A 16,375-nucleotide genomic window follows, 5' to 3' on the forward strand; every position below is an offset into this window, starting at 1 on the left:
TGTGTGTCACTGACCATACAAGAAAAGTTTTTTCTACCGCCACACAATGCACAATTTCCGCACCTTTTTGAAGATCCAATGTTTTTAATTTTTTTATTTGAAAAAGCCAAATCCTTGTAAGTCGTGACATAAGATGCAATAGTTGGTGGTCTTTTGAAGACAATACTGGCTGAAGATTTTAATTTCTTTTCTTTGTCTGAAAGCGTCAAAATGTTCGTAAAAGAGGAAGCCCAAATGATTCTTTTTTTGTCTGCGTTGGTTTTCTTCTCCGGTGCAAGTCTAGATTTCCAAGTTTTTGCCAAGTCAATAATGCTTTTGGTCATTTTTTTATTAAAGCCAGAGGCTATGCATTTATTGTACAAGCGAGTTAAACTCTTCAAGTAATATGGTTCAGTTTCATTTAATCGACGCATTCGAATGCATTCTCCATACACAATTGATCTGAACACACTCTGTGGATGATGTGAATTTCCATGAAGAAATTTTGCGTCCACAGCTGTTGGTTTCACAAAATCAGAAGTGAAAAACCCCATGTTGTTTTGGCTTGAAATGATGTGAAACACGTCAAGAAACTCAACTCCTTTTCCTTCATCTTCGGTGGAAATATTTCTAAATTTTAGTTTTAGATCCCAAGATGCAAATGCTTCGATCAAGTGCAATTGTATGTTTTCTGTGTTTTGGGACCCAAATGATAGCCACATGATGTCATCGATGAATCTTTTGAATAGTTCCGTTTTGTGTAATACATGCGATATGCTTTGAACAACATAATGCATGGAAATGTTGGCAATCGATACGGAGTTGTTGTCACCGGTTACCAAACCTTGCTTTTGTTTATAAAATTTGTCCTGGTATTGAATAATTACATTGTCCAAGCAAAGCATGACTAAATTAATAAACAAAGTTTGTGTTGTTTTGCTCCATGTCGTTTGTTGATTCAAAGCAAATGCCATTGCTGTTTGTACTAGTCGACGGTTCAGGTTAGGATAGAGTCCTTCTACATCAGCTGCTACGAGGTGCAGTTTGTTATCATTGTTGTTGAGAAATGTTTTTGGACTTGACTTCCAACTAATGAGTTTTGTAATGTAATCCTTGCTGTCCCTGCAGTATTCATCAATTTCTGTCTTACAGAAGTTAACACTAATTGGTTAGAGCATATGTTCGAGGAAAGCAGTAATTCTGGAAGTGGTGATGTTGCCGGCAGATTGTAATAATCTGGTCGGAATTTCAGAGATTGTTGTTGTTTTTAAGACTTCTTCGTTTAGTTTGTGAGTTTTAAACAAAGGGTATGCATAAGCTGCGGAGTTATTGCAAAAGTATTTAGCTGTAGGTCCAGGTTTTCTATGGTATCCTGATGGTGAATGTTGAATCCCTACGGTATGCAATAAAAGTTTGTCATCCAAAATACCTGCTGCATGTAATTTCTTCATCAAATTTTCACCATCTTCTCTAACTTCATTCATATGCTTATTGATGTTGTTTTTATTCAACGTTTTTTTCTCGTGAAATTTCTGTAGCTCCTTTTTCATTATTTGTTCATAATCCGAATAGTTAACGATGATTGTTTTTCCGTCTTTGTCTGCACGACAAATGACAATTTCTCTGTCTCTGACTAAAGTTTTAAGGTGGCATAGGGCATTTCTTTGTGACTGCGTTAGATTATTTTTAGTGAAATAGTTTTTTTGAATTTGTTTTTCTGCATTGCGTAGTTTAGACGTGACCATTTCAGTGTAGGTGGTGGTTTCTTCGTCCAAAACTTCTCGGTTGGGTCTAGATGTTTTAGGAATTTTTAGTTTGTCTGGTAGTCCATTTTTAAAGCTTTCGTCATCATCGTTATCAGATTTAAAAACATTTTCCCACTCAATTCTACGGATGTGTTGTTGCATGTTGTACCATTCTGATTGCTTGATTGTTTCATTCCATTTAGGTGTTGGCGCAAATTTCAAACCATACGTTAATACTATCTTTTCATCCTCAGTAAGTGCATAGTTGGATTTATTTAGAATTATAGCGTCTGCGTCTCTAATCTTGTTCTGTTTCTTTCTTTGGATTTTTCTTTGGCGATATCGAGATGTGCTTTTTTTGTTTTTACGATAATGGTAGTTGCTTTGACATTGCATATTTATCCGGGTTTGTTCTTGTTTATTCCTAAGCCAGTTAAATTTTTTAATGAAGTTATTTTTCTGTGCTGTTCTGTATTTCTGTAGACTTCTTTTCTCATTGACATTGATTTTCGGCCAGGTAACTTTTAAGAAATTGTTAATCTTAGCTTGCAAATCTTTAATCTGAAGTTTAAGAGTTCTTTTTTGTTGGAGTAAAAGTAAATCAAAGTCAATGCCGAACTTATTCAGAGATGGGAGCAGTACATTACATTTTATACACCTTTGAAGAAATTTTACCTTTTCCTGCAGCTTGACGTTCTTGATGGAATAGCTTTCAATTTGCATGACTGAGGGTTCTACAGTTGATTATCAAATTGACTAATAAAACTTATCTGTTTTTAGTGAACCACCCAGCAAACTGTCCACTTGAACAAATGAAAAAATTTACAAATAGTTCAACATTCAAACGTTTTCGACTTAACTTAAGTCCTCATCAGGAATCTGTAAATAATTATAAACTACAATAAATTTCACTTCTTGACAGTGACTACCGTAACTAACTGAGTCAAAACTTGTCGAGTATTTGGCAGATTTCTGAATATGCAGAGATTTTGCCACTGTTTTGTTTTCCTAATTTTTTTTTGCTGAAGTCGAAGGTTGGCAAAAAGGGCTTTGATCTTCTGTTGTTGGATGGCTTTCTAGTGTTACAGAAAAGGTTACACTTGTGTTACAGTAACAATTCATCAAGCCTACCACCATTGTTAGACTTACAACCAACCTTGTCCAACTTTCTTAGTTTAGCAATAGTGTAGCGATCCATTATTTCAACATATAAGTTTTCCTGCCTTTTACTAAAGTTTCTGTAATTTTCCATGCAACTGCTCCCAAAGAAAATAGAAAAAAGGGCGCACACAATAAAATGATTTGTTCGTCCTTTGACGAGAGCTCACACGAAACCAGCTCACATCAAACCAGCTCAATTTTGGAAAAAAGCTCAGTTGGACCAGTTCAGCTCTGAGAAAACATTAAATTGATTGTTTAGTTAAAAATGTAATGATTTGTAATAATGTTTCCCTGTTCCGTAATTACAATAATGTTTCCCTGTTCTGTAATTTCACTATTCTGTAATGTATAAATTCAAATTGTGTTAGAGACCTACAATATTATATGAACACCTTCTGATAACTTAAAATTATAATTCGAATAACAATTGTGTGGAAATCAGTTCATGGAGTCAGATAGCTAAATTAGATAAAGAACTTTCATCAGGCAGTCAGACAGCCTTAATATTAATTCAAGACATAAACAAACATTAGACCTTAAATAACAATAGACCTAAATATATATTACCACAATAGGCCTATCACGAAATTGAATTTTCTTACTTCTTTTCATGTTTTTTTTTTATTTCTAATTTTTGATGACTAAAACTTGCCCAAAAGTGATGCAATAATCAATTAAATATGAAAACTAAAGCTGTGTTCAATACTCAATAGTCTTGGATGACTAACAGCAAAAGTTTGCTTTAAAATGATGATCTTAAGTTATAGACAAGGCCAGCCATTATAGTTGTTGCTATGGGCGTTGCTAGGGAAGATGCCTAGGAGTGCCCACTTTCAAGACCTTATTTTAGCTTCACAGCAGGGATATCTAGAAAAGGCGACTTCTCAACAGCGTAATTGACACGCGCTTTCGCCTTTTTCATTTTCGGGCGTGAAAGCGCTGACCATTCTAGTGTCCATCGCTTTATCGAAATTTGCAAAGTCAGCAATCCCGTTGGTCTAGATATCCCTGGTAAAATGCCTATACGTTATAAATTATTTTTGAGCTAGCCTACTTGCAAAAAATTGGCTTATTTTTGCAATGATTGCTTCTACCTCTTTGTAGACCTTTGCTATGCTTATGATATATTGTTTTTTCGTTGTGATGGTCAGAAAGAAAAACAAACAGAAATAAAAACAAAGGGAACGATCACAAGCACGTATTAACGTTCGTGTTTTGTCGCTTCTAACTTTTTCTCGACCTTTGCTATGTTGACGTGTATTGTTTTGATATGATGGTCAGAAATAAAAACAACTGAACTGAACTGAATGCTTAGCTGGAAAAATCTGTATGCTCTGGCAACTTTGGTTTTCATGAAAATAACAAATTCATCAAGTTTGAAATAAAGTTCAACTTCAATTCCTGAGAAATAAGTGGCTGCTCTTGATAGACTAGTATACCGTAACATACCGTAGTTTTGTTATCAGAACGTTTAGGATTTTTTAGCTGGCATATTGGACCATTCTTACCTTGGTAGAATACATTAAAATGTCAACACTTTTTCAAATGCTTGTTGTTACTTCTTTATCATCCTTAATTTATTTCTTGGGATTTTATGAACCATATGATTCAGGTAAATCACTTAGCTATTGTGGATAGTAACGATCTAACCTATCTTTTAAGACTAAATAGAATATAATACCCTCACCTTGTCTATGCATAGAGCATTTAACCACTTACTGTAGGTGGGATGCAACTTAGTTCGTACCCTGAAAAGATCGAGAGAAAAAAGTAAAAAAAGCGGAAGTCGCAACATTTTAAAAATTTTTCCCTGAAAAGATCGAGAGAAAGATAGCACAAAGCCGAAGTCGCTGATTGCAGTTTCCGCTAACCCTTAACCCTCGCTCATTGCAGTTTCTGCAAACATTTTTCTGTAGTTTCCACTAACCGCAGTTTCTGCTAACCCTTACCCTAACCATAGAGTAATCTATGCTCTAACCCTAACCCTCGCTGATCGCATTTTCCGCAAACATTTTTCCGCAGTTTCCGCTAACCTTTACCCTAACTCTAACCATAGAGTAATCTATGCTCTAACCCTCATTGATCGCAGTTTCCCCAAACATTTTTCCGCAGTTTTGCAGTTTCCGCTTACCCTAACTCTAACCATTGAGTAATCTGTGCTCTTTAACCCTAACCCTTGTTGATCGCAGTTTCCCCAAATATTTTTTTGCAGTTTCCGCTAACTCTAACCCTCGAGTTTGTTTGCGGAAACTCCGATCAGCGACTTCGGCTTTGTGCTACAGTACCGTATTAAACTGCAATCAGCGACTTCGGCTTTTTTTTTATTTTTTTCTCTTGATCTTTTCAGGGTAACCTACGGTATGAACTGAGGGTACGAACTATATTGCACCCCTGTAGGTGTTTTGTTAACCACGGTAACAATAGACACGTATGCATGTGCTTGTACAATAAGCCTTGTTATTTCTTTATAGGCTTTTACTAGTGTAAGGTCAAACTTAAACAAACTTATTGGTTTTCAGAAATTATCAAAGGCAATCGTGTTCTCGTTACTGGTGCTAGTCAAAATATTGGGAAACATCTTGCCTTCAAATATGCTAAATTAGGAGCAAAAATTGTCATCACTGCAAGAAGAGAAGATAAGCTACAAGAGGTTTGTTTTTATAAATCAGTTACAACTCCATCGTTTATTCTTAATGTGGTGGATATGTGATGGTTAACAATCTTAATTTCAAACTGTTTTATTTTTATGAAAACTCTGATTGACGCCTCTCAACTTTTTTGCTTGATTGAATTAGGGTAAAAGTTAGATGACATTCTACCTCATCTAAATAGACATTTTTTAAAGCAGAAGCTAAAGGTTGTTGGACGTGTTCATACCAAATGTTAAAACTGAAATAAAAATGTTGTTACTCAAATTTATTGGCTTTGCACGATTTCAATAAATATTCTTCCTTCAGGTTGTGAAAGAGTGCAAACAGCTTGGTGCAGAGTATGCAGACTACATTGTAGCAGATATGAATGATTTAGATCAAACTAAACTGCTTGTAGATAAAGCTGCAGAAATGCTGGGTATGGGAACATAATTTAATGTCGATTTAAACTTTAAAAATCTTAACTTTTATTTCTTAGCTGATTATTTCATAGCTTACACAGCTGTCATGTTACAAAGTTCGGAAATTAACTTGTAGTAGTTTGGTTAAAATATTGAAGTTGTCTCATGGGGACATGCTTGCAAATTGTTAACTGGAAGTGCTCATTTTGCAAATCTCAAAAAGTTTGTTTCAACATTTTTATTAATTGTGTATTGTGCATAATATGTTTGACAGTGCAGTTTTATCACATTTCCAGCGCATTTGCATCATTGAAATCAACATTTGTTCTGTACATTCATAGTAAATACAAGCACAACATTTTTACTTAGGTATTCAAAAAGATAATAACGTTATGACATGTTCTCTTCATTATGTTGTCATATATGTAGGAGGCTTGGATTACCTGGTTCTGAATCACCTTGTTGGAGTCCCTAACCCTGGATTGTGGAACGCAAGTAGTTATAATTTGAACTATGCAAGCAAGTATGTGTATTTGCGTTTGCTTCCAACAAGCTTCTGACAAAATAGATGTTGAATTGATGTTTTTTTCAACCTGATGCAAAAAAGATGGAATAAATATCTTGATATCTTTTCCTTTGTCCACATATTTCTGCTTGAGCTTTCTGCTACTGCAAAAACTTGTATTGAAAGGGTTTGCTTTTGATTTCATGTTAATTTCATAGAAACTACTGATTTAATGACAGGTTTTTTTGTTCATCTATGAGTTTTTTTTGTAACTCAAGAATAAAAGTCGTACTACGGTAAGCATATAGATTAGGCTCTCTGATATTAACAAAATCCTACTAAGTCCAAAGAAGCTGCCCAGAATGGCCCGTTTCGGTGAGTTCCCTATTCGGTGATTTTTTTTTTAATTATTGGGTACCATAGCCTAATTATCATTGCCGTTATAGGGTTAGGGGTTAAGGGTTAGGAGATAAGGGTTAGAGGATAAGGGTTAGTGGTTAAGGTTTAGGGTTGTGGTTAGGAGTCAAGGGTTAGTGGTTAAGGGTTAGAGGTTAGGGTCTTATTTCAACGTTTAGCGACGTTAAAACGATGTAAAAGCGGCAATGATAATTAGGCTACGGTACCCGATAATTTTCAAAAAAAATTCAAAAAAATCACCAAATAGGGCTCTCACCGAATCGGACTCACCGAATAGTAGCAGACCCGAAGCTGCCTGTGGATATAAATCAATCAAAGCAATAGTATTTGAAGTTGCTGTGTTCCTTCCAATCATGTAGCTTGAAAAATACTGCAAAGTCAAACAATGTAAATATTATGAATAAAACAAAGTAGCTTATTGTGAATTAGTTCTGAATGCACTGAGTTTTGCTGGACGAACAAGAGAGAAATACGGTAACAAAATAAAGTATTTCGCATTGCGTTTTTGAATTAATGCTTTCTTCACTACTTCTGAATCTTTAACTACTGGGCTTAAGCCTGGATATGAAAATCAAAACAAGTATCGTTTGTAAAAATATTATTAGAGCTCTATTATCTGAGAATAAGTCAAAATTAACGAATTTGCGAGACACTTTAACCAACTCTTACAACCAGGACGTCGTGAATTTATTGAAATTAATACAATGTGATGAAAATTGCTCTGAAAATTAACACAAAATTACCTTGATGATGAAACGCGTTTTATTGCACCTCGACTTTTATATTATTAAAGGGTTGCCAAGTTGGCATATTTTATGCCAAATTCCACAAATTTGGCCTTATTTAAAGTGGTTTGGCATCGAAAAATGCTGTTTGGCATAATGTCATAGTTTGGCATATTTTTGGCCTTTTTATTGTTGTTGGCATCAGGGATGCCAGGTTGGCATTTTTAACGCCAAATTTCACAAATTTGGCATTTTTTATGTTGTTTGGCATGAAAAATCCTGTTTGGCATTTTTTTAAATTCTTTTTTCTGAAGAATACTCTCAAGAATGAAGATAGCTAGGTTGTGCAATTGCAGCAAGTGTAGGCTGAGCTTTGTTGCAGTTTTATCCATTTTCACGGTCCATTTTTTACCGAATCCATTACTTATTAATGAAGAAACCTTCGATTTTGCAGCGTTTTGCCTATTTGGCATTTTTTTAGGTCATTTGGCATTTTTTGACCAGTTGTTTGGCATTTTTTCCATAAGTGGACCTGGCAAGCCTAATTACTATGAATATTTTTTCAGGTCTTTAAATGTGAACTTCCTCAGCTACATTTATCTATCCAGTTATGCCGCGCCATACTTAACAGCATCTGATGGGCATCTTGTTGTGATTTCATCTTTGGCAGGTATTTTATTCCTTGTTGTAAGTTGTGACGTCATCACTGATGTGTTTTCTTGGGGTATCACCCCACTCAACTAGTAGAAGGTTGAGAAGGGCATGATACAAATACGCTGCCACCCGGTCAGTTTAAGAGGAAAAAACTGAACTCACTCTCTCCATCCAGTGGGTTAAGAGAAAAATGTGATTGGCAACATTTTAAACGCATTTATATGCTACTTCTGGTTACTCGACATTGAGCATGCATTGATGGTGCGAAAGCGCCACTGGTATTTAACACTGTCAGGACAGAAAAGTGGTCTCAGACTAAAAATTACTTTAATCGAATCACCTATTTTTTATTACTTTTTTGTAGAAATGAATTCTAACTTAAAACATATTCTTTGCTCATAGGCCATATAAACGTGATTAACACTGCTATATATGGAGCAACCAAGGCGGCCATCAATCACTTTTATGGCAACTTGAGGCTTGAACTGGCCTTGCAGGATAAGCGGCCATATTCCATAACTGTGTGCCTGCTGGGACCCATTGCTACTGAGAAGAACAGATGGGAAAAATAGTACGTTGGTGTAGACCAGTCATCGGCAAACTGTTTCTGTCTTGACCCATCACGGCTTTTGTGTGAGATGCCGTTACCCCGAAATTGTATAAATGTTTTCTAATGCTTTCACGCTTTGATACACCTATTTATTTAATTAATATCTTTGAAAATTGAAAAAAGTTTGCAGTTGCACCAGCACTTATATTGTGTTTCCATTGTTTAAAGAAAATGTATGGCATTTAGTCCAATTTCAAATTCCAGGCAATGTATCTTTTGATCTGTAATTGGGCTTCTCTCTTGCACCAGCTTAACTGGGCGTGTAGCTGTTTTCTAATACCTTACATTGCCTACACCAGTTTTTGCATATCTTTCCAAAACGTTTTTTTTAGTGTGAGCTTAGAAAATCTACACGAACTCCCAGAATTACACCTAGAAATTCCATTTTACCTCTTCGATGGGTAATTTAACCCGGTTTGCCGACCACTGGTGTAGACTGTCTTAAAGTTTATCTTGCTTTGAGCAATATTTGTATTCGAAATAGCTGCATAATGAATGGAAAGACATAATGTACAGTATAGGCTGCTAAGTAACTAATTGTGCTGTAGCTTGATTGATTGTGCCGCCCTGGAAAAGTTACACATCCATTACTTGCCAGTTCTACCGGTTACTTCAAACTTGTAATGAAAACGAATAAACCTTCATGGGCTTCAACCATGGGCTTCAAACCTTGTTCGAACGTCTTGTTATGTTAATCGTATAGCCTACTTTTCTCAGCCAACATACCATCATCCATTAATAATTGAAATTTTGTTTTTGTATGTCTATTTTCCTCTACTTTTTTCTGTATACAATCTATGAGAGCAGCCTTTCTATTGTAGCTTTATTTGCATTTCCGGTATTTTTGTTTGTTATTAACATCTCCCTTTTATGTTCAGTCCTAACAAGTTGGCTATGCAAGGAACTCCAATGGTTGACGCAGTTGATGAAGTGGTTGAAGGTAATCACAGGGAATATAATGGCCGACCAACTTTTAATTATTTTTGTTTATAAGTGGTAGAAAAATTCTACACACAACGCCGCTCCCTTTAAATTACTGTCGGCCGAGTGGTGAGGAGGTCTTTGCGACGTACTCGAAAGGACGTAGGTTCGATACCGGTCCAAAGCACGCGGCTGCGTCCCGGCAGCGAAATTTTTTTTCCCACGAGATTTCTGTCTCATTGATTCTAGTCACTTTAAAAGTAAGATTTTCCGAAAGTGTTTGAGAGATTGGTTGATTCAGATTGCGAAATAACTATTTGGCAATGAAATTCTGCAATGATAATAAAATATAAGCTTTCCCTAACCCTACTTTTTTTGAAAAGCTCTTGTGCATCGCAAAAATTAATTTAAAGATAAAAAAAAGTTTGACTTCGACGGGCGTCGAACCCTCGTTCTCACAAACGCTAGGCAGAGGATGAAACCACTGAACCAACCGTGCCAACGAGAAAATGTTGCATTCACACGGTTTTAATACAAACTTTTACCAAAATATGCAAATGAGACAGAAATCTCGTGGGGAAAAAAATTTCGCGACCCGTCAAGACACTTAACTTAATGCCACTTGATGCTATGGAAAATAATGGAAGCAGCCCACTCGATGACATGTCGCTTTGCTGCTTTATGTTATGTTGCATCGTTGATTGAAGCGAATTGCGCATTGTCGCAATAGGCGCAAAATAAAACGTATTACAGTAGCCCCTGCCTCAGTACCGGAAGATTTTGGGCTTATTACGCGGGGAACGATTTTCTGCCACTCCTATACATTCAGTAGTTTTGGACCGGGCGAAATTAGGCTTAAGCGGGTGGGCGTATTAGGGGTGGTTAAAAACGTTTTCTTAATCGTTTTTTTTATCCGTTTTATTTGTATTTCCGATCGTTTCATACATTTTGTCAAATAACAACTTTTTTATTTATCATAAGTTCATAACAAAGAACTGCAAAGAAAGTGTTTAATTACAGCTGCTGAATAACTTAGTTAAAACTGCAGTAAACTAATTTATAATAAGTTATTCAGCAGCTTTAATTCGATAAGTCAGAAGTGTGGTCGCATGCTCAGCAAGTGGTACCAATGAACCATCCAACTTCAAGTGCTGCCAATGATGAAGATGAGGACTTTTCGGTCCCAGTGGTGACCATGTTATCAATCAAGCCTCTTTGCTACTTGCCTTAATTTCTTTTTTCAGTTTGTTTTTCCATTCCTGTCAGTTCTTGCATCGCATGTATGCCTATTATGATGAGTACTGAGTAGCCCTATTGTATGGAATATTATGATGTTCTTTAAAGTCTAACTGGTGAATTTGCTGTCTAGTCGACTGATACAAGTTAACTTATCGACAAAAAAGTGGAGAGTACTGCACTAAATTGGCCAATTCAAGTTCTTTTAATTTGAATTTAATAAACTTCAATTTGTCGATTTAGTGCTGTATCTCTACTTTTTTTTGATTATTTTATCACACTACTCATCCTCATGAATCATTGGTGAAGTCAAAAGAAGATTTTAATGAAAAGTTTAGTGACGAATTTTTATTTTGGCAACTTATCGATGTCTTAGTTATTTCAGAAAAAATATTCACTGAAGCAAAAGTACGAATTTTGTTCAAACATTTAAATTTTAGATAAATTGCTAGTGCAATAAAACGAATAAAAAAAAAACGAGCACGAAAAACGACTCACATTTTTAGGACCTATTAACCATGGGCTCAAAAAGTGGGGACTATTTTATAATTATTATTATAGTGTTCCGGCTCATGCTCAAGTCAAAACCTTTATTATTTGTGTTTGTGGCCCCTTTCAACAAACGTGCTATTGTGATATGTGTGTTCTTTTGCTTAAACTCTGCGCCACTTACCTCGCAGCATACCCTTTAACGGTATCATCTTCTGGGGTTCCAAAAGCGTTTTTAAACAATTTTATTTTGTTGTAGCTGCAGCGTTGAGGAGAGCTTATATGTTTGTCCCGAGGTGGTCTGTCCTATCCGGATTCTATCGGCTGTTTGCAACCGATCTCTTCGACCGGCTCTACCTAAAACTGATCTACAAGGAATAGATAGCTTACGAAGATCTGAACTGTTCGACTTGATTTTTCGTACTGTTTGACAAATGCAAAGTTGTACAAGTCGATATCCAGAAAGCATAATCCGTTATTTTACATTGATTTAACGTCTGCAGACGGTTTTGCCGTCTGGGTAGCCTATGCAATGCATTTTGTCATTATCGTTTATAAATTTATTTCACACACTAATCATCTCAATTTCTCACTGTATGATTGCGATTGGTTTGTAAGCTGCTAGCTTATGTTGAAACATTAAAGTTAATGAAGTGATGATGATTATTTGCCTGATTTGATACAGACTTTGGCGATCATGGTCTTCCAAACTTCTCTGTCATACGACATTTGCGTAAAATCGTTAGTGTTGTTTGTTGTGTTTGTGGTCCATTGATTTAAGCTGTTTAAATGCCGACTTCTGCTTCTTTTTCATTGTATCATGCCCAATGGTGCTATTTTTTTCCAAATCTTCATGTCTGTGAATATGACTTACAAATTGCATCTGGTGCTTTTTAACTATTGTTGTTAACCTACGTTCTGTTTTTGCGAATTTCAGAAATTTCTGTTATTACTTTTAGTTTAAGAGATCCTCAATATTCTTCTGAGAAACCACATCGCGGCAACCTCTTTCTTTTCGTTTTCTTTCTCAGCAACCTCTTTTTTATTTCGTTACTTATTGTCCAGCGTTCGCATCCGTTGGTTAGATTTGATTCATCCCTGATTGGATTCTACGTATGATTTTAAAACTTTAATTTTGTTTTTTTATTGTCAGGTTGCGACTTTTGAAAGATTTCAATGACCTTAAAGTCAGTTAAGAAACTGAAACTTACATACTACACAGAAACAGATTTATAGCTTTAAAATTTAAACATAAAAACATTTTGGGGCCAGAGCACAAAGAATTTTATCATTATTTTTGGAATGCAGGCAGGCATCTCTTCCCCGGGAAAAATCTAGGCTTCGGACCTTGGTAGTTGGTAGGCTACTTATGTACTTAGCCTAGTCTGCTTTTGTCTTATGTGCAATGATAATTTCTAACAAACTGTTGCCACACATGTTCATTACATTCACATGTTATTACAATCATTGTTTTAGAATATCGATCTACACCATTGAAGCCTATGTGCAAAATCAATGAAGCTGCAATTTTGAGTTTGTGTTAAATCTATGCAGTTGATTAGTCAAAATGTGTTCTTGAGTGCTCTTATTTGACAAAATTGGTTTTGACGCACCAACCTTAACAAGGTACCGCTCGATGCGTGATTTGCTGTGATTTTGTGAAATGTAACAGCGTTTTTGTTAAAATTGTACCCAGTCAGCAAATAAGTTCTTTTTGACACTGATTTATTGTCTACAAACGTTGAATCAAGTACTGTTGTGCTGCTTGTGTGGTTTTTGACTTGAATTATTTTCGCAATCTGTTTATCAATTTGTAATGTCATTGTAAAAGTTGTTATTACGTAATAAAAACCGTAATCTTTACGGCAAAGATTATTGTCGAATGCATTGCCGAGTAGTGAGAGCCCTAGTTCGACGTTGGAAGGGCGCTGATTCGACACCGCTTCAGAGCATGCGACTGTGTCTCATGACACAGACATAGTTCGAAGATTGACTTCCTTCCCTTTCCGTCCACGTAATCTAAATCTTTAACTTACGGGCGTAAGCTTGGTAGGCTACGACTATAAAAATAAACATCATTGAGGTGTGCCTTGTGGTATTCACAGAGGTCTATCCGGTTGGCAGAAGTTACTTTTTTACATCTCTTCGACGTCCATGGACGATGTCGCATGAAACTACTTAAACTGGCAACTTATTTTGATCTTGTCCAGTGTCCAGCCCAGTGGTTTCTAACAGGGGAGTTATTAGGAGGTCAATGAATGCATTAATTACAGAGAAAAATTCCATCAAATATTGGAGTAACTTTACAGAGCTTTCTGGATCTCTTTTACATGTTTCGATGTTCGTAGTCTCGATATTTTTTTTGAAAATGCTAGTGCATTACCAAAAGATTGGGACCACTATTCGAGCCGTTGAAGCTAGCCTACCTTTTGAAACACTTGTTAAAAAAGACTTTTTAGTCTTGAGAATCCAACCAAAAGGCAAATAGTCCGCCCGTTAGCTCAATGGTTACTTGTCCGACTCAAGATCACGCGGCGCTGGTTCGACTCTCCGGGTGTCTGCTTGAGCAACGCATTCCAGGACTACTCTCCATTTAGCGGCACCTAGTAGCCTAAATGGAATAATTCCCCGGCAACAACACTTCAACAATCGGAAAACTTCACTCTGCTATCTCGGTTACCGGCCCTGCGTCAAGAGCCTCTACAACAAGTAAGTTATGCAAAACTACCAGGAATAACCTATGGGAACGTTCAAATATTACGTAACGCCTTCGAGGGGGAGGGGGGGTTTATGCAAAGCGTTACGTTAGCGTCACATCGGGGGGGAGGGGGTTCAAGCAAAACGTTGGTAGTTTTTTGTGCTGAATTCGTAGTGAAAAAGCGTTACATGGGGGAGGGGGGGATTGAAAAAAGCGTTACGTTGGCGTTACATGGGGAGGGGGGGTCAAAAATTCGGAAAAAAAAACGTTACGTAATATTTGAACGTTTCCAGCTAGAAATTACACGTAGATTCTACGTACCTTGGGTCGTGTATTATACGTTGATTTTCACGTATAATACACGCATATGTGTCGACACTATTTCACGTGTATTACACGTATATTTGGTGGTGGATTTTACGTGTTTTACGCCCGCATTACACCTAATTTCCTCGTATCTGACAACACTAATACACGTGTTTTCCACGTATATTTGGTGGTGGATTTTACGTGTTTTACACCCGCATTACACCTAATTTCCTCGTATCTGACACGTAGATTCTATGTACCTCGGGGCGTGTATTATACGTTAATTTTCACGTATAATACACGCATATGTGTCGACACTATTTCACGTGTATTACACGTATATTTGGTGGTGGATTTTACGTGTTTTACATCCGCATTACACCTAATTTCCTCGTATCTGACACGTAGATTCTACGTTCCTTGGGTCGTGTATTATAGGTTAATTTTCACGTATAATACACGTATAAGTGTCGACACTGTTTCACGTGTATTACACGTATATTTGGTGGTGGATTTTACGTGTTTTTACACCCACATTCTACCTAATTTCCGCGTACTGTATCTGAAATCAACAATTTAACACATTTGTATTTATTTAACACATTTGTATAACACATATTGTTATAAGAGGCTACTGTCCAATTGTGACCCTTCTAGCACTCATTCGGAGAGTTAATGCTTGTTTTGAACTTTATTTGGAATTAGAGAAGAAAAAGAGCAATAGCAGGGGTGGGAATCGAACCCGCGTCAATGAAATGACTACTTTCTAACCCTAACCTTAACCCCTAAGCCAACCAGCTGACAAAAAATCCATCACTTAATTTGCTTTGTATCATCTTCTTTTCGCCATTTTTACGTCACTTAAACCGGAGCTTATGATTGGTTGGCGGTTTCATTCTAGTCATTTTTAGTGGCAGAATTTCGACTTGTTAAAGTGGCTACCGTACCAAACCTTAGTAAGTAATTGTTTAATATCAGTAAGCGAGACCACTTAAATTTACACTAAGAACTATCGTTAAAAGATCACATTAATTTGCGACTAAAAAATGTCATGAAGTTTTCTTTTTACATAACGTAATAAAAACGTGTAAAGACACCTACAAAAACACATAATCTAACTTATATCCTAAAAAATGCGGAGGAGCGTGGTTGACACCAATCCACTTGAGTGGAGAATTCTTTCTGTTTATACCGTCCTTGGGAGGTAGTTTTACCTAACACAGATTAAAAATTGCCCAAATGAACAAAAGAACTTCAACACGTTTAATATACGTGGAAAACACGTGTTACTTTTCAACAGATGGAAACGTGCAATACACGTGGAAACAACATATAATCAACATACAAAAAATTCTGGTAAAACATCCTTCTGCTCAGGTAAACATTTTTTCTCTTTTGTATACCCTCTTCTGGGTGTGATTTTACCTTATATACCTTAAAAATTAGTCAAATAATCATAGGATTTTGAACACGTGTAATATACGTGGAAAACACGTGTTATTTTTGCAAGAGTCATATTCACAAAATAATCCCTGATAAAACTTCTAGAATCATATTTACACACTAGTCATACCAAATGATAGCTAAAATATGTCTCTAAAAAAATGTTTTTTAACCCTTAAACGCCTATGTGTTTCACCAACCGTTATTACCTATCTGGGTCTCAAATGACCCGGCCTGTTAAAGGGTATTGCTTTATCTTTCAACTTGTACATCTTTCTTAAATATGGTCATGAAACAAATCACTGTGTTGCAATTTCACTATTATACACTCCAAAGCATGCTACTTCGAAAAAAACTAACAAAATTTGCAATAATTGCAAATGTAACATTTTTTTTTGTGCAAAAGTAACCGAATTTAAGATCAACACTGC

At 36.2% G+C, this 16,375-nt stretch overlaps 1 protein-coding gene across 1 annotated transcript; it reads left to right on the plus strand.

Moving 5' to 3' along the window:
• Nucleotides 1-4,360: 4,360 nt before the first annotated feature.
• LOC145785034 (hydroxysteroid 11-beta-dehydrogenase 1-like protein B) lies at nucleotides 4,361-13,363 on the plus strand. The gene is made up of 8 exons (XM_082596738.1): nucleotides 4,361-4,497; nucleotides 5,405-5,535; nucleotides 5,843-5,954; nucleotides 6,367-6,460; nucleotides 8,151-8,254; nucleotides 8,641-8,809; nucleotides 9,727-9,788; nucleotides 11,754-13,363. The coding sequence occupies exons 1-8, from the start codon at nucleotides 4,413-4,415 to the stop codon at nucleotides 11,873-11,875; spliced, it is 879 nt and encodes a 292-aa protein (XP_082452864.1). The 5' UTR covers nucleotides 4,361-4,412; the 3' UTR covers nucleotides 11,876-13,363.
• The last annotated feature ends 3,012 nt before the right edge of the window (nucleotides 13,364-16,375 follow it).

Source organism: Aplidium turbinatum, chromosome 16 (assembly GCF_918807975.1).
Source record: "Aplidium turbinatum chromosome 16, kaAplTurb1.1, whole genome shotgun sequence".
Lineage (NCBI taxonomy): Eukaryota > Metazoa > Chordata > Ascidiacea > Aplousobranchia > Polyclinidae > Aplidium > Aplidium turbinatum.